Source organism: Eumetopias jubatus, unplaced genomic scaffold (genome assembly GCF_037043125.1).
Source record: "Eumetopias jubatus isolate StellerSeaLion01/CBP00866 unplaced genomic scaffold, mEumJub1_p1.0 scaffold_8, whole genome shotgun sequence".
NCBI classification, from domain to species: domain Eukaryota; kingdom Metazoa; phylum Chordata; class Mammalia; order Carnivora; family Otariidae; genus Eumetopias; species Eumetopias jubatus.
In genome coordinates, this window is record NW_028274814.1 from 72,026,647 (window position 1) to 72,046,561 (window position 19,915).

Below are 19,915 nucleotides of genomic sequence, written 5' to 3' on the forward strand. Positions count from 1 at the left end.
GTGGAGTTACTGTATCACACTGTAATTCTATTTTTAATTTTTTTAACAACCTCATACTGTTTTCCATAGCGGCTGCACCAGTTTGTATTCCCACCAACACTGGATAAAGCTTCCTTTTTTTCCACATCCTCACCAACACTTGGTGTTTCTTGTGTTTTTGATTTTAGTCATTCTGACAGGTATGAAGTGGTATCTTTGTAGTTTTGATCTGTATTTCCCTTAGAATGAGTGATGCTGAGCATCTTTTCGTGTGTGTATTAGCCATCTGGATGTCTTTGGAATAATATCTGCAGATGTCTTCTGCCCATTTTTTATTTGAATTATTTATTTTTTGGGTGTTGAGTTGTTAAAGCTCTTTATATATTTTGGATACTAACCCTTTATTATGTATGTCATTTGCAAATACCTTCTCCCATTCAGTAGATGGTCTTTTAGTTTTGTTGATGGTTTCCTTTGCTGTGCTAAAGGTTTTTATTTTGATGTAGTCCCAATAGTTTATTTTATATTTGCTTTTGTCTTCCTTGCCTCAAGAGACTTATCTAGAAAAATGTTGCTACAGCTGATGTTAGAAATTACTGCCTGTGCTCTCTTCTAGGATTTTTATGGTTTCAGGTCTCCCATTTAGATCTTTAATCCATTTTGAGTTTATTTTTGTGTATACTGTAAGAAAATGGTCCAGTTTTCCCAGCACCATTTGTTGAAGAGATGCACTAAGTATTCTAAAAGGATCTCCTTTAAACTGACAACCTACATAAGTCCATTTATTATCTATTTTTCAGTTGAGAGAATTGACATTTAAAGTTAACCAGCTAGTGGTTAAATAAATGCACAGGTGGCAAGGTTAAACATAAAGACAGTTTGACTCCAGTGCCCACAAACTACAATGACATAAAACTCATCAACATAAAATTGGTAAACCATACAACATACTCCTCTATTCAGAATGCACAGAGAATCTAAATAGCCTGATTCTTCCACTGACTCCACAATTTGAGAGATAAGAAACATGCAAGATTTTTTTTATCTGAGAGCGGGAGAGAGGGAGAAGGCACACAGTGGGAGGGAGGGGCAGAGGGTAAGGGAGAAGCAGGCTCCCCACTGAGCAGGGAGCCCAACACAGGGCTCAATCCCAAGACCCCGAGATCATGACCCGAGCTGAAGGCAGATGCTTAACCGAATGAGCCACCCAGGCACCCCAAGAATTTTCTTTTTTTAATGTTAACTTCCAATAGCCCCAAACAGCTCACATTTATAATGTGTTAGCCACTGTTCTAATTCAATCTTTATAAAAGTCCTATGATGTAAGTAATGTTACCTACCATCCTCATCTCACATCTGAGAAAACTAAAGCCCAGAGATGTTCAAAACTCACTCAAGGTCTTAGAGTTTTAAACCTGGCCAACAGGGTCCAGAGTCTTAAGCTCTTCACATCTCTGTATCACCCCCAAGATGTTCTACAGTTACACAACTACAAAATGACAACTATTACCTAGAATAACAATCTAGAAAGATGACGTTCACTACTTAATGCATTATTTTACTTCATTGTAAGGACACCTGGCTTGATCTACCACAATGGTCCAATAAACAGAATACTAAGGACACACTTTTCTTCAATTATTCTAAATAAGTGGGAAAATTCTGAGTAGTTTAATCTAGTTCTTAATAAAACAAAACTAAATTGGAAACCAAACAATTTGTGGAAGGAAAAGAGAGAACTGTTAACCAACTACCTGTATCAGTGACTTACCTTGAAATATTTCCTTCTCATTCTAGTCATGTTCATCAACATAACTCCAGAGTTTACTCCAGTTTTTCCATAATATGGATGCCTGGCAAAGCGATTATACCATCCTATTCGTGGCTCTTCATGTTCTGGCGCCATTGCAGCAATTTGTGTGGAATTAAATTTCTTTAGTAAAGACCAAATATCATCAACGGGCCGTAAAAAAAGGATATCAGTGTCGACGTATAATAGTGAGTCAACTTCTTTCAGGATTAACTATGAGAAGAGATATTTGAAACATTAATTATAATTCTATTTAATATAAAACATAAAAAAGGCTTTAGTTGTAAAAGAAATACCTATGAGACAAGTTAATTATGTTAATTTTTTAAAGTAATCTTGCCTAAACTGTCATTTTTTTACAATAGTATATATAGAGATACTATGCTAATCTTTATATTAACTTTCAGAGAACAAAAGCTATAAAAACAAATCAGAACAAAAAAATACTAACAATTGGAAAAATAAAATAAAATAAAAGCAATATTCTCAAAGATTAGGGACATGTTTTTAGTAATGGAAAATAACATTAACTTAGCTGAATTTATATCCTGAATCTTAATTTCCTAAAATAAATACAGAAATAAACCAATAAAATGAAGATCTTCTGAATTTGTTCCCTTGGCCTGTAACACTAATGGCTGGCACCACTGTACCATTTTGGTCTCAACTAGTAAATGATTGAGCCAAAACTGGAACCCAGACCACCTAGCTCTGGAATCCATGCTCTTTTATTTTCGTGCTCACTGTCTCCCAACAAATCAAAGTAAATGTGCATATACTTAGCAAGGGTGAAGACAAGAGGTGTCTTGAAAGAAGGACTGGCTATATTATTACTTTCTGAGAGATGCTGAATGTGTCTTCTACAGGGATTTTTCAAGGAAAACTTTTTATATCTGTCTTACCGACAAAATTTAGAATCCAATTCCTGCAAATTTAAATTTACTGCATGTATCAGTGTATTAGAACTCAATTATTAGATTAACCTAAATCTTTTTAGTTAAGAATATAAAGAGAAGAGTTTGGTCCTTGTTCCGCTCCTTTTCAAAACTGTTGCCTCCTCCTTCTGGTAAGGTTAAGCCATCACCTTAATGAGCAGCTACAAGGCTGCAATCACCCCATTTCCCCCACCAGCTGATTTAATATCAAGCTGGGGGGGAAAAAGTGGTTTGACTCAGAGCCTGAGTAGGTAATCTATTTCAAAGAAGAAAAACTCAGTAATTAAAAAATTACCACTTAGAAAAATAAAGCATCAATTTACTTAAATCTAGTTAAAAAGATGCAGAACTAACAGTGAAATATGAGGACAATTTGACAGGTTTCAAGTATTTTATTTGTTTCAAATTCCGTTTAGGAATTTAACCAGATTGCATCACTAAATGATCTGGGAAACTTCATTATCACAACACCAATGATTAAACTTGTTAATAATGCAGAACAAAATGAAAGGGAAATGGTTGTAACCTTAGCCTTCTATCATCATGTATTGTTTTTTTCAGTAATATACTTGTTTATTGAACGTCATATTGTATTTGTTTAATCCCTGCCTCCCACATCAGACAATAAGCTCTATAAAAATAAGAAACCATCTGTTCTATTCATTCCTATATACCAGAACTTCAGTACAGATTCTCGGCAGAAAATAAGCACTCAATTTATTAAATGTGATACAACAATGATTCAACATAAAAATTTTGTTCTAAACTTGTAAAGTCTACATGAAATATCTAAAACTTTTTGGGGTTTTTTTTCCCCTATCTTAACCCCTTATTTGTGTGCCTCTTACAATGGAAGCAGAGACTTCTGAGAAAGATCCTAAGATCCAAATTTTTTAATTTTGACCAGTAACAAAGTTACTCGTTAGGCAGACTCAGTGATCAAAATTATAACTTTAAATCTTATTGATGACCTGGATTCAGTAAATTATATCTTAATATGGTAAGAAGTGCTTTGCTCCACTTAAGAATAACAAGTAACTGAAGTTTCTTCCCCCATAATTCATACACTTTCCACAAACTTGTGACCTTCTTAAATTCAGTATTTCTACTACTACAGATGTGGATGAAATCAACTCAAAATGAAGAGGTAACCTTGCTTCTGAATATTTTTAGATTAAAAAAAAATGATCTGGGGTGCCTGGGTGGCTCAGTTGGTTAAGCATCTGCCTTTGGTTCAAGTCAAGATCCCAGCGTTCTGGGATCAAGCCCCACACTGGGCTCCCTGTTCAGCGGGGAGTCTGCTTCTCCCTCTCCCTCTGCCTGCAGCTTCCCCTGCCTGTGCTGTCAAATAAATAAAATATTAAAAAAAAAAAAATGATCAGGGTTTATCACCAGAGACCACCACCAAAGAATAGCTCCACTGAACAAATGGTTCCCATTTCCCTTTGAGTTCACATGCTTTAAATTTGTGTCTGTGTTAAAATAGAATCTGGAAAGGGTAAGGTGGCTTGGTATAAGACAGAAATGGCTATGTAATGATACAATCTACTTCACTTCCCAAAGTATAAATGCAGTGAGTAACAAGAAGGTGATACTGCCACTAAATTTCTGCTGGAAACAGACGTGGCTCCAGTAAGATCTGATGACCTCTATGCCTTCTTAGAAATAAAAGTTTGCAGCATCTGAATAAATTAAAATGTAAGAAATAGTATTTCCACAGAAATTACTTACATTTTTCATTTTAAACAGATGTTTTCTTTTGTAGCTTTTATTTGTTCTATCGGAAGATTTTTCCTAATGTTCAAAGGGAAAATCTACACGTGTATGTTTATTTAACTCATTTACATGTAACTCTTCATTAACTCGTGTGTAAAAGCAAAATTAGAAGAAAAAAAAACACTAGAGAAAAAACTTACTGGCAAGAATAATCTCTGGGAAGCACATGGTTTAAAAAGCTTTTTCCACTCCGCTGCATTCTCACTTGGAAAAGTTATTGGGTATAATGAATAATTAAATGTCTGCAGAAATGACCAGCTATCAAGCTAAAAAAATATATAAAAAAAAAACCTTAGTTTAGATTATTTCACTTTTAATTTTCTCTCTAAAATCATAAACCAATAGAGTATTTTAAAAAGCTATAAATTAAAGATACTATATGTTATGCTGTACATAGTTAAGAGAAAGTCAGATTCTTCTTTCCCACCATTTGTTTTCATTCAAAATCTTACAATCGTAGTAATATTCTAGAAAGATTCCACCATAAAGATCAGAGGCACAATGAAAGTTAACCACCACAAAATTAGAAAGCTGAAAGCCTTGCGCGTTGTTCATCTACCTCATCTTTACCTGATGTAGAAATCCTATAAATCCCTAAACAAATTAAACTCAAAAAAATTAAGCACTAATTTTATTACCAAAGTATGTATAAGAGAAAATGTCTACACTCAGAGTCAGACCAATATGAAACTGGTTAGAAAATATTTGTCTATCTATGTATTTTTAATATGCATGGATATTCCTGATAATAAAATACTGATAAACACATATCAATGCCAATTTTTGAAAAATTCATCACAAAAAGCAAAGATCTGAAAATCTATAATGAACAGGTTTACTTTTCATGCATTTCAAGACACTAAATTCTTTCAAATTCAGTTTAAGACAGGTTTCCTACAGAGCATTCACAATATATAGGAGGATGGGGCACCTGGATGGCTCAGTCAGTTAAGCGTCCGACTCTTAATTTTGGCTCAGGTCATGATCTCAGGGTCATGAGATTGAGCCCCATGTTGGGCTCCGTGCTGAATGTAGAGCCTGCTTTAGATTCTCTCTCACTCTCCCTTTGGCCCTCCCCACTGGTTCACAATCACTAAATTAATTAATTAAAAGTTAAAAATTAAAAATAAATTAAAAATGTCAAAATTAAAAAATAATAATTTATTAAAAACCATACATGGAGGAGAAAAACTAAGTAGCTTATGTAATAGGCTGAAGATGCTCTTTTTTTAATTATGACTGTGTTCAAGTAATTTTTAAAAACATTAATGCCTTCCAACATAGTTTAAGGGAGTATCTTTAACTCCAACATTCTGCTTTGATGTCTCTGTTAATTAGTTTAAAACACTAGCATTTTACTTTCCCTGCACGAGTTATAAATCACTTAAAGATACTTTCAATATCAACTTCAAAAGGAAAGCTTAGTCACTTTTTTCTTAATTCTAATATTTAGTCTTTTTTGCAGTCAAAGCATGTTCTACTAGTATTTGATACTTTCATCAAAAGCAAAACCAAACATTCTCAGAACTGACTGTAATAGTTAAAAACCAAGTTTAAAAATACAGTATATATTGGGGCGCCTGGGTGGCTCAGTCACTTGGGCATCTGACTCTTGGTTTCAGCTTGGGTCATGATCTCATGGGTTGTGGGACTGAGCCCCTCAACAGCCTCTGCACTCAGCGGAGAGTCTGCTTGAGGATTCTCTCTCTGCCCCACACCCCCCCCCATCAAATAATTAAATAAATAAATCTTTTTTTTTAATACAGTATATATTACACAAGCAATCACTGTCAGATTTGAACTAAACACTGAAGCTGCATATAAGATGAAACAATAATTTCATTTTTTTATTATACTTCCAAAGGTTTCCACATTCCGTAGCAATCTATTGCTATTCTCTGAACTGTTAAGACAAGAGTATTCCTCAGTTAGTATTTTAGAAAACAATCCAGGCAAAGAGATCAAGATTACAAAAGCACATATCACAAATACAGACACCAGAGGTGCTTGGCTGGCTTAGTCAGTAGAGCATGCGACTCTTGATCTCGGGGTTTAAGTATGAGGCCCACGTTGGGTGTAGCGATTGCTTAAAAATAAAATCTTTAAAAAAAAAAAAATACAGACACTAGAGATATTTTAGAACAGTACGTAAAGCTTTATACCTCTTGGAATCAAAGATTTTGTTTGAAAACTAAAAGACTTGAGGTCACAAGTAGTATTTTTCACTCTCAATATTTTGAACTACTTTAACTTGAGAAAACACCAAATACGTATTTTTCTACATAGTTAGGCCAAGCATAAAAACCAAATCAGTTTGAAAAGTTAACTTAGTGTACATAGATAAACAGAGATAGTGGGGAGAGGGGTAATCACTATTATCATCTTTACCACTGTCTCAGAACACAAGGTAGTGAGATTTCAGGTGAATTTTCTTTTTCTTGTATATTCTTCCCTCATATCTATCTGTTCTACTCTTCTTGCATAGTAATAATTTTTTTATTGTTAGGGAGGTTACATGGCAGTCCTGATTAAAGAGTGTATTTTTAACCCTCACAAACAGCTGTAACAGTAAGGTTACATGACTAAGTTCAGGCCAATGAGATAGGGGCAAGAATATCATATGCAACTTCTGGAAAATATCCATAGAGGGTAGGAAGGGATTGCCTTCCTCACTCCTTTCTCCCTTGTGTTGGTTAAAATATGGGTGTGAGGGCTGAAGAGTGAGTAGCCATCTTGGACCATGAAGGAGAAGTCTTATGTTAAAATGGCTCAGCCACAAGACAGAAGCCAGAGTCCCTGAAGACATGGAGCCACCATATACCACAGACTGCCTACTCTTATGCGAGAGAGAAATAAACTTCTATCTTGTTTAAGCCACTGTTAGTTTGGGTTTTCTGCCAATATAGCCAAACTGATTGTAACTAATACAAAACCAAAATAAAGAACTTTCTTATCAAAACAAAAAGCCACTTCCTTCCATATTGTCAATTAAGAGCTCCCACCCCTGAAAACAGAATAAAAATCTTTGTGCACACTTTGTTGAGGCACTCCCAAGCCAAGGATGGGAATAAAATTAAGTCACAGGATTTTCCGGTCAAATCATCCTGGAGCTATAGCCAGTGAAATAAAACCTCCATGCTTGGCAAAGGACTTTAAGTGACTTACTTCTTTTCAAAAACAAACCCTCCTCTTACACCCTAGATCTGGACTCTTAAATGGAAGTGGCAGCCCAACTCTAGGAGAGCAGTTAGTTACTGAGTAAACAGTTTTGTTCAATGAAGGAATAAATCAACATTCTGTGATAGTATACCATTAAATATTCACCTCTACTGTCTTAACAAAGTCTCAAATACTTACTATGCCTTTAAAACTATCATGTAGTTGATCTTCAGCAAAAATATGGAACTGAAGAGGTCTGATGCTGAAAATGATAGCTGACTTCAACATGGTTACAGTTTCTTCCAGTCTTTCACCACAGGCAACCACAGCAAGGTGCATTCTCTGAATGGGCTGCACATTCAGACTATACCTAATAGAAAAGAAAACCACATTTTCCAACAGTTTTAGTACAGGGTAACATGTTAACAACACAATATTTTGACCACGTCCAAAAACTGAAGTTCAAAATTTCTACTTAAAAAGCAAAGAAATATCAAATTACACAATAGTACAATGTTGAGTCAATTATATATTTCTGTATCCTCAACCAACCTTTCTTGGCCAATGTTCCTCACTAGGAACCAAAAAAAAAAAATTACTACTGTCTCAATTCTCCCAAGAATAGCACACAAGTAGCACCATTCTACACAGGAGAAAAGTTAATTCATTACTCAGACTAGATGCATTAGGGCTTAATTCTCTCAAGGAACCCCCCAAATGACAAAAGGAGCATCACCGATTGAAGGTCTTCCATTCAATTATTTTTTAGCTTTTTTATTTAAAAAAAATCTCAAAAATATATGAAGTAGAGAGAATAGAATAAATCCCCATGTACCCATCCCCCAACGGCTATAAACATCCATTCAAAGGTATTCTTTCTTCACCTAAAATCCCTCTCCACATCCCCTTCTCTAACCAACAGATCATTGTGAAGCAAACCCAGCCATAAATTCATCCATAAATATTTCAGTATGATACCCAATCTTCAACCATACTAATTATAGGAAAAAGTTTCCTTCACATAACTTTTTTCACCTATAAACATTCAGTTCCATCTACCAAGTAATCAGTGAGAGGTAAAAATGTCTGAGGTGGTCTAAAACATACTAATTAAACATCAGTATGGATTTTGGAAGGAAAGATTCCCTAAACGCAAGTTATTGGCTTAGGCTATGTCAGATCCTACTTCTAAGATAGAGCAGCAGTGCACAACACTGGGCCTAAGGACCCTTTCAAAACTCTTGCATCTTAATAGTGAACTAATAATAATCCACTAGCATATAAAGAACAGAATTATTTATGTGTGACTATACTGTTATTAAATAAAATAACCTATTTGTAATATTAAATTCAGATCTCACCTGTAATTATGGCATAATCATTTTGGAACCAACAGCTAAAGGAACAGAAGAATGGAAGACAACATAAAACTAGTAACACATTAAGGTATTATAAAGTACAAACATTCTAAGCTAAAAACATAAAATCTGACTTTAATTCAGTTCTTGCTTACAGAGATCCTTTCTGTAAAATGTATAAGGGTTAGAAATTACATTATTTAACATTAACAGTTGTATGTATACATTACTGAGATTTGCAATAGCGGGAATGAGTGATTAATCATTTTTCTTAAATTTGAAAGTTAAAATCAACTGTAGTTATATTCCTTAACATAGGACTTTGTAATCTTGAGTATTCACGTGTACATGTGTTAAGGTGAAACAGAACTATTTTCTGAGGAAAATATTGTTCTTGCTCATGGGTCATCCCTCAACTGACCAGGAGATCAGAAAACAAAATCATACTAAGGAATAACATTAAATACAAACAACTGACTATATAAAACATACCTGAATGCCAAATTCATACATCTCAATGTTTTAACATTAAACATGTGTAATTATTTTATATTAATAGGATAAAAAAATCATGCTCCCGCTTTTATTGTGGATCTATCCCTTCCTATTAACAAGTCTGTTTTGCTAAGAGCCTAGAGATATAAAGTATTAAGATAGCTGTCTGAAACTGATGCTTTTCTGGTCTGACCGGGCTCCTAAGGCCTTGAAAACGGGTTCACTTCTCTTACAAGGGACATTTCTCACTTATGTGAGTACTGGTAATGGTCAGCCTTCAGCAGGGGAGCTGAAAAGCTCCTGACCCCAAATACTTATCTTCTAGAAAACACATGGGTCATTTCCTCCCTGATCCTTCTACTGGGAGGATAAAACTTAAACTCAATACCCTGGTAACTAACCCTTTGTTCAGGCTAAAGGGCCAAAGATTCTATAAACGAGGTTCTTTAAAACAATTGAACTGTTTTTAAGAAACCTCCCCCAGACGATTCATAAAGGTACATATTATTACACCACTTTGTTAATGGTATTAAACGAAGAAGTCACATAAGTGGTATTCTTGCAAGAAGCATTATTTACTATATCAGAAATGGTGGTGATATTTCATTCTTCATTAAGGTTAAGATTGCCATTAAAATACAATACTTTGTTTTTAAAATTTATATTAATCTGCCAGGTATTAAATTTTACGAATAGTTTGAAGTAGGAAACAATTGCCTAATTTTGCACATGTCTATCCAACTGTGCAAACATCATTTGTTTCAGAATTACCAGTTTATCCTTTCCCCACCCACCTGCTGTGCCACTTCCTTCACATAGATGGTGTTAGCAATAGCTTAAGTCTTTTTAAAGCTCTGTTCTTTTCCATTGACAGCAATTAGAAAGAAGTAGTACCTCCTCCCTTGGCAGCACCCTCTGTTTCCTTCTTTTCTGTTAAGCCCCTCAGTTTATAACACTGAAACCCTATGTGAGGGGACACTATCTACGCCCTCTGTACATACAGCAAGGTAATGTATACCCGGTTCATCTCAAAGCAGTGGAAGCCACAGTGATAAAAGTTAAAGAAAGACAAGGCAATCAAGACACACAACAATTTCACAAAGCTCTAAATTATCTCATCTTTCAGGTAAGTGCCTCCACACCAAGACTTTAGAATTGGCAATGAATGGGCTTGGATTGCTTAACTGATCATAACTAGATCCTGCCTCGAAGCTAAAGCCCAGAGATTTAAAAAGTAAGCCACAATAGTCATGTGCTGTTTTGCACAGAATTCTCCACACAAAGACAAGTATAATAAAACCTTCTTAATAAAAGTGAAATGTTATTTCCGGTTAAAAAAAAAAATCCCTCTAAAATCAATACCAGATCTGACTCCTCCCAAGCATTTTAGCAAGACTTGTTTTAGTCACATCGCCAGCACTCCTTCCACCAATTTCTGTGGAAGGAGTACTGTCAACTACCTTTTGGATATATGTCCCTTTTTAGTAAAACATTATATACAGTACAGACTCTTAACACCATAAACCGTACTTTAAAGATGTCACTGCTTACCACCCTGTCCCTAGACCCCAAGAACAGGAAATAATTGCAACCTAAAAAATTCTAAAGTAATCTTCCACCACTAGAGGAAGGAATAACTAAAACCTTCTAATAAGATACCGGGAAGCAGCCATTCAAGTAATTTTGATCCCAAAATGATATAAATCTTGGATGATATAATCTGGTCTGTAAAAATGTGCTATATTTTAATCACAGCGTGAATAAGAGGTCCCTATGGATTTAAAGAAATATTATCCAAAAGGTCATTTTTAAGTCAAACCTATTTTTCTACAGATGTATGATTAGAAGAAATTCTACAGGGCGCCTGGGTGGCTCAGTTGGTTAAGTGACTGCCTTCGGCTCAGGTCATGATCCCGGAGTCCCGGGATCGAGTCCCACATCGGGCTCCCCGCTTGACGGGGAGTCTGCTTCTCCCTCTGACCCTCTTCCCTCTCGTGCTCTCTATCTCTCATTCTCTCTCTCTCAAATAAATAAATAAAAAAAAAATCTTAAAAAAAAATCTTAAAAAAAAAAAAGAAGAAATTCTACAGATAATTCAAAGATAATATCTGAGTGCTTCCATGGCTAAATATGGCATAATCTGAGCATCAACAGGAATTATGACAGTAATGAATGATAACACATAAAAGATAATGAATCCATAAGTCTAAAAAGATACTAAATAAAGGGGCTGGGGGAAGGGGGAAACCCTTCTTTAAACACAAATATCAGCCAATAATGTAGAAGGAAAGTCAGAATTACAAAAATCACTATTCTGCAATCACCACTGTAACCGATGATTTGAACAAGAATAATGATTACTACAACCACAGAGTATCAAGGTGTTATCCCCACACATTACAAAGGGGATAAAGGTACTGTTACATGTAGAAATGTGACACCACCACCTTAACCACATGATCAAAGTTAACCAATGTTAAACTTATGACAGAGGCTTCCTGAGAGCATGCCCAAAGAAGAGCACAGTATCACCTATGCAGTATTCCTGCCCCAAATCCGGAATCTAATAACGGAAAGACAGGCAAATCCAAATAAAGGAACATTCAGCAAAAACAAAAATATCATGTCATGAAAGATACCACGACCACCCCCCCAAAAAAAGTCCGGGGAACTGTTCTACAAGGAAGGAGACTATAAATAGATCTCACAGATGAATGCGGGGGGGGGGGGGGGGTTGTAAAGTTCATTAAAAGAAAAATAAGGAAATATGAATATATATTCTGCCAGTGTTAAATAACTAGAAGTGACAGTTTTATGATGATTATATTGGGGAATGCTTCTGTTATGAGGTGATACGTGCTGAATATTTAGGCGTACATCATAATGAATGCAGCTCTCAGATGATTCAGCCAAAAACGGCAAGTGGCAAAATGTTAATAACAGGTCAATACCTAGTGAACAGCAGGTAGTGAGTGTGCTCACTATACTATTCCTGTAACCTCTGCAGATTTGAAACTTACCAAAGCAAAAAGTTCAGAGGGGAAATCAGAAAAAAAAAAGTTAATACTTAGAGTATTTTAGATGATAAATTCTAATACAAACACTGTTAATAGATTTCTAAAACTTAGGAATAGATTTATTTTAAATAACATTTCTGCTATGAAGGAATCATAATAATGTGTCTTCTTTTTTTTAGACAGTACAAAAAGCTTTCAGGGTGTTCTGTCAGCCTAGTGTTCTCTCTATAAAAGAAAACAATGTTTAATAATATTTAGGCCAACAATTAGCATTATAAATGAAGTATGCAAAGCCAAACCAAATTAAATTTCTGATAACAATCACCTCAACTAAAAAGTAACTGCTATGAACCATCTTTAAAAACTTGCAGTTAAACAAAATGGAAAACTATGTTCAGAAACATTAATGGCAATTTACTTAATGTATAGCTTAAAATGTATAGCTTAATGTATAGCTTAAAAACAAAATATTTTACTATAAAAAAAAAGTGTTGAATTATCATACTAGGTAAAAAGCTACTTTGAAGAGTTGTATAGGGGCGCCTGGGTGGCTCAATCAGTTGAGCGTCTGCCTTCGGCTCGGGGCATGATCCCAGGGTCCTGGGACTGAGCCCCTCATCGGGCTCCCTGCTCGGGGAGCCTGCTTCTCCCTCTCCCTGCGACTCCCCCTGCTTGTACTCTCTCTCTCTGTCAAATGAATGAAATCTTAAAAAATAAAAAAAATAAAAAATAAAGAGTTGTATATAATCACTTTTGAAACAAAATATAACAGTTGAAAAATCTTCAGGTTCCCATCATAAAGATTAAATACTTTAAAAGCTCAAGTTGCAAAAAATTTAGTACATTAAAAGAGAATTTTTAAATAATAATATTAAAATTAAGAGACTGCTTAGAGGCACCTGGCTGGTTCAGTAGGCAGAACGTGCAACTCTTGATCTTGGGGTTATAAGTTCAAGGCCCATGTTGGGCCTAGAGCTTACTTAAAAAAAGAGAGAGAGAGAGAGATTGCTTAATGAAATAACTAAAACAAAAAAATAAAACCAGGAAGATATTTATAATCAATGGCAAAAACAGAATATATTATCCTAAGAGATCATAAAACAAGCATTAAAAACTCAAGAGGTAAATATCAATACAGAAAATATATAAAACAAAAGCAGCTCAACAATGATGGAAATATATTCAGCAAATAATCAACAAAATATAAATCAGTAATTATCATTTTACTCTAATAAATGCTAAATTATAACTCCCAATAATGCTAAGGTCATGATGACACCTGTATATTCACACAGTGCTGGTGCAGACTTAAATCCATATAATTTTTAAAACACAATTTAGTAATATAATTCATTCTCTTTAATGAATATTTGAACTTCTTTCATATGCTAGACCCTGGGGATAAGCAAGAAAGCCATAATCCTGACCTCATACAATTTACAGTCGATTGCAAAAAGACAGAATTTCAAAAGATTTAATGGGAAAGCATGGTAACTGCTTAAATAGAAAAAAAAAAGATTGTTAAGGAAGCTCACTATACAAACATCAAAAATAGTCAAAGTGTTGGGGGAAAAATCATTATTTACTGGTTGCCAAGCACCTTGCTCGGCATGGGGCTTGAATGATGAACAACACATGGTATCTCTCTGCAAAGCCAACAGTCTGGAAGATTCACAACCACAACAGATGTGTAAGTACAGTGACAAAGAGGATACTGAGAAGGGAGAAGCAGTGGGTAGGGAAGGGAAATCCTTGGATAAGAAGTGATGAGCACAATAATTAAGGGAATAGGAAGAAGAGACTATCAGGAGCAACAGTGTGAAAGGAGCTGGGTAGAAGAGTCACCGTGGACTGACATAAAGAAAGTCAATCATAAACCAGGATACAAAACACACATGAGGGAAGGTGTGAGAAGCCAGATCAGGTTTAACCATGAACTCAGGTTTAAACAACAGAGTCTGAGGCATCTGAATCAGCAAGTTAAAAAAATGACCAAAATGCAGCTGGAAACACAGTTCTTGAGCTCAGAAAAGAGCTCTGGAGTAGAGGTATCAGTTAAAAAGATTATCTGGGGTACCTGGGTGGTTCAGTCAGTTAAGTGGCTGCCTTTGGCTCAGGTCATGATCCCAGGGTCCTGGGACTGAGTCCTATGTCGGGCTCCCTGCTGGGCAGGAAGCCTGCTTCTCCCTCTCCCGCTCCTGCTCCCCCTGCTTGTGCCCATTGTCTCCCTCTCTCTCAAATAAGTAAAATCTAAATAAATAAATAAATAAATAAATAAATAAATATCTTGTGACTATCCAGGGAGTGGGGAGAGAAGACAGCAGGGTCCTAAGGAACATTAACATGAAGGAGTCAGGACAAGGAGAGGAGTCCAGAAGGAGAGAGATCAAGTAGCTGAGACCCTGGTCTTAAGAGCCAGAGACTGACAGAGCTGAAAGAAAGAGGAAGCGGTAACCAGTGTCAAAGGGACCAAAAAAAGTAAGACTGGGCCCCAGAAGAACAATTCAGAGGTCAGAGGTGACTTCACGGTAGGGGAGGGGGCTTAGTCAGATAGCCAGTGCTGCTCAGGCAGGTTGAGGCGGGGAGGTCTTTCGTTGTTGTTTAAGGGTGTGAAGTAAGTATATACTCTTAAAAGAAGTCTTGCTGGTGAAGAGAAACAGAGTAAACAATGAATGCTTAAAGAAAAAAAGGGCTGAGTGCAAGCTGTTGGTAGAAATTTTGTTTGGTTTTGTTTCAAGAACAGAAAAGACAGGAGAGGTGTGAGCATTCTGACAAGCTGCTGGGAGGGATTCGGTTGGTCAGGAAATGACTTAGTAAATGCAGATACGAATTACTAAAAGCCTATGCACATCAAAAGCAGTTTTTCTTTTTTATGTAATTTTATGTTCACTGTGTAAATTAATTGGGAGGAAATAATCCCCCAGATAAGCTTTGATCAAAATAAAAGTCACAAAGTATAAAGAATTCCAAATGGGAAAGCAGGGTAGGCCTGGGAAGAAAACAGTGCCAGCTAAGGGCCCACTGGTGCCTGGCAAAATGCGGACCTAAGGTTGGTAGTAACTGGGAATTTCAAAGAAGCTTTACCAGGTGGTCAGACAAGCTCTTAGAGGTAGGCAAAACTGAGGTGCTACTTGGAGTTAATACTGCAATGCAGGGTGAGAACGATATGGCAATTGTATGGCATCCTGGCTTGTCTCCATGTTCAAACAGAGTAAATGCGAGGGATCCTACGTTCTAAGTAAGAAACTAAGTTTGAGAGATTTTACAGAATGATTTGATACATATAACAAAACCATTACAGATATATACTATGGATTTAATATTACAAGTAGAGAGTGTAACAGAGAAGTGCAACTTTTAAAATCTCAAATTTAGGAAAGTAACTAGCACAAGGGTTTATACCATTATGTATCCATCCACATGTAATTCCTTCCAAGGAATACTTGGAAGCATTAGGAAAATAATGAGTTGGAGAAGCCAAAACAGAAATAATAAGCAGAGGCTCCAGGATTCAGACTAGATCAACTTCCCTTCCCTGGGGTACTCTTGCACTCAGCAGAGGGGGAGGGAAGATTATTACTCATGTTGTAACTTACAAAAGGACCTGGGTTGTATAAATCAGGGTATACAGTTTTCAAGCTTACCCAGCCTTCAGAGTGAGTAGATTTACGTCACAAGGCTGGAGATAGCAAAGTGGTAGCTGTCAATACTCTATTCATTAGCAAACTTTTGTAAGAATGAAAAATACAGAGCTCCAATTCTCCAAATTTATGAACAAGCTGAAGGATAATATTATCTTAGTTTTTAGAAGTTTGAATAATCTAATTGACTCGTATCGGAATTTCAATCACCCAATCTTTTCCATAGCAATGAAATATAATTAAAATAATGGATTTCAATGATTCCTTCCTGGTTGTTCATGGAATGTATAATGTATCAGGAATACAAGAACATAAAAATATATACTGTTAATATATATAAAAAATGTAATTCTTCCCACCTAAAATACTTTACCTCCTGTCCTTGAGCCTAATTTCCATGTTCCTCAGGCAGTCCAGGAAGCCTTCCCCGATGCCTTAGGATGATCCCACCTGATGACTCACTTGTTTCTCCCATCATCGCAGCTTTAACTTGTCACCCTCTATCTTTATCTCAGGTTTACTAGTGTGAAGTTCCTACAGAATGCAAGCCCCAAAAGGATGGAGCCACATTAACTAGACTCAGAGTCTGGTTCTAAGCACCTGGCACTGTGCCTAGCAAATAGAATGAGTAGAATTAAAATTTAAATTAATCATAAAAACAGTAAAAATAGGTGTCTCTCAATTTTACTCTTAGGAAGGCATTTCAGGCTACTGCCTCAGTATCCCCTGCCACTATGCCACAGAGACAGTCTGATAGCCCATTCCTATCAACACTGCTTTCACTGAAGGCGAGAGCAGAATCCAAGGCCTTCATTACCCAGAGCCATGCACAAAGCCAAACTACTGAGCAACATACAAGCTCAATAAACAATGTCATATCAATACTTGCTCCTTCATTAAACACTTATTTTTATCCTCTCATTCCTCAACATTCAATTTCTCTGATAATAACCAACATATCCTTCCTCAATTATCCCCATCCACCTACAAAATGTTTTTTCAGCAGCTTTAAAGTAGATAAATGCCATATATATGTTTGTAAATGTCAAGGGAAGTCTATCTTTATCACCTGTTTAATACTTTATCACCCAGTTACCTAAAATTATATCATAAATGCTCCTAAGAACAATAGTTAACCTTAATAACACCTAAAAACAAGTTAGAGCATTTTATACACAGTATATACTAAAAATTGGTTATTACAACTACAAAGTAGGATAAATAGGAAACCCAATCAGAAAATGAGTTCTTTGCTTGTAAGAAAATATTAAATTACAGGAAAAGAAACATTTTTGTGTCCTATTACAGTCAAAACTTTACTACGTACTATCTAATCTTACCTACACTGATCTACCAATTAAATTTAGGTGCCTACCTAAAAGCCGCTTCCCAAAAGCAGTTCATTCCACAAACATCAGAGGGCAGCATCCAATAGGGATTCCAGTAACACAGAGAGAAATCTTTACACCTAACAGAGTAAGACAGAAATAAAGAGTCCTATGTGAGTATTTAGGTTTAAAACTAACAAGGAATTTACTTAATAACATAATAGCTTACTGTTCTATTTTACAGCAACAAAACTGCAAATCCAATTTTGCGAATTCAATATAGCTAAGGTAACTTGAGTTTTGGAAATTTCTCCCTTATTCAAGGTACCATTATTTTATTTTATTTATTTTTTGAGGTACCATTATTTTAAATAGGACTTTAAAACCGTTAGGCAGAATATAGTACAGACTGAAAAACCATTTCCTAGTCAGGAACTCTCCAAACATATTAAAATTCCCTCCTCAGATGACACAGAAAATATGGAAATACTTCTAAAATTTTCCTTTGTGTACTACATAGATCCCCCTAGAATAAAATCCATTTCAGCCAAATAAAATAGTTGCTTATTCTGGAGCAAATTTAAAATGCCACAAATGCTGACAGAAAAGGAAGAAAGGATCTTTGAAGGCTTTTAAATTAATCTTCAATCCAAGCTAGTTGTATGGTGTTTTAAACTGGAAAAAAAAAAGCAAGCAAGCAAGCACGCCGATACCCACGGCTCAGTTTCATTATGTACATTATCTTCGTTTCGCTGTATTACACAAGCTAAAATGGAGGGATTAAGTGTAGTCTTTCCTCTTAGATTGCAGGTGGGAGCTCAGTTAACAACAGCCATAACACCTCACCTTACAAAAAGTATGCTTTTCATTGTTACTACTTTTCAAAACAATAGTTTAGTTTGAAATTCACTGCAGTGAGGCCTGGATACTAAAGCAAGTATGAAATCAGGGTGTCACTAAACTAGGTCACCTCATGTCCCCTCACCATGTAACTTTGTTTTCTCTTGCTATAAATTCAATTATATGTTACTGTCTTAGAGCAAAAGGTCTATGAAATTTCATATTTGCAAAGATTTCTGATCATATCTCTCACACATGCCAACAGTCCAGGGCAGAGGATCTCAAACCCAGGCTGCACAGCGAAATCACCCAGAGAGCCCCGTAGGAGAACTATTAAATCAGAATCTCTGTGAACAGGGTGGGGCACAGATGGCACATTTTAAAATGGGTCCCAGGACCTGAGATCATGATACAAGAGCTGAAGGCAGATGCTTAACCAACTGAGCCACCCATGCACCCACAAATCTATCTTCTGTCTCTACAGATTTGCCTGTTACAAATACTTCACATAAATGAAATCATACAATATGTGGTCTCTCAAGTCTGACTTCCTTCAGTCTAACCCTTGAATATCAAGGTTCATCTACTGTAGTACACCTAAGTACCCTTCATTCCTTTTAACGACCAAAAAATGCATGGATATACCACATTTTGTTTAGTTATTCATCAGTTGATAGACATTTCGGTTGTTTTCCACCTTTTGGCTATTATAATGCCGCTATGAACATTTACAATTTCTCTCCAAATATGTTTTCAATTCTCTTGCATATATATCTACAAGTGAAATTGCTAAAAACTAAGTAATTAATGCAAATGAAATTGCAGGGAAAAAGTCAAGTTTTAGGTTTTCATAACCATAACTCAGTGTCAAAACAGTTTTTTTTTAGAAGGGATGTTTTTTTTTCCGTCCTTCTTTAATGGAAATGTAAAAGATATGCACTAGTGAGTACACATACCATTATTTTAAAAAAAATCATAAAACACTGATGTGCTGCTGGCAAGAGGTGGCATAATTTAATGTTTCTTATTTCCCAAACTTACATTCTCTCACTTATGAAAAAATGGTTTTAAAGACTGAGAGTAGAAACTCATTACGTACCAGTTAACTGTTATTACAAGCAAAGATTAGAAAAAAAAAACTAATCTGGAGACAGACAGCAACTGTACTTTCAGGCCAGAAAAAAAAAAAGTTAAAAAATATTGAGAAAATAAAGGTAGTTATCCAAGTTCCGGTTATTAGTTGCTTTTGCTTTTATTCCTTAAAACTGTTGGAGGGGCAACCGGGTGGCTCAGTCGGTTAAGCGACTGCCTTTAGCTCAGGCCATGATATCCAAGCCCTGGGATGGAGCCCCGTATCGGGCTCCCCGTATCAGGCTCCCCGCGCAGCCAGGAGTCTGCTTCTCCCTCTCCCTCTGCCCTTCCCCACCACTCCACTCCCAACTCCCACCCGACCCTGGCTTGTGCTCCGTCTCTCTCTCAAATAAGTAAAATCTTAAAAAAAAAAAAAAAAGAAAAAAAACTATTGGAAATGAAATATTAGAAATATACTACATTCAAAGAGGTAATTCTATCAAATA

The 19,915-nt window shown here is 35.9% G+C and overlaps 1 protein-coding gene across 2 annotated transcripts in view; it reads right to left on the reverse strand.

Moving 5' to 3' along the window:
• The window catches only part of GXYLT1 (glucoside xylosyltransferase 1), a 45,232-nt gene that overhangs the window by 19,197 nt on the left and 6,120 nt on the right, over positions 1 to 19,915 (reverse strand). The window contains exons 2-5 of one of the 2 annotated variants that reach the window (XM_028123160.2): positions 17,546 to 17,638; positions 7,858 to 8,029; positions 4,641 to 4,766; positions 1,751 to 2,002 (exon numbers count right to left, since the gene is read on the reverse strand). In XM_028123160.2, coding sequence (XP_027978961.1) covers positions 1,751 to 2,002; positions 4,641 to 4,766; positions 7,858 to 8,029; positions 17,546 to 17,638 — 643 coding nt within the window. The remainder of the gene's footprint in view (positions 1 to 1,750; positions 2,003 to 4,640; positions 4,767 to 7,857; positions 8,030 to 17,545; positions 17,639 to 19,915) is intronic. The other variant, XM_028123161.2, reaches the window with a different exon arrangement.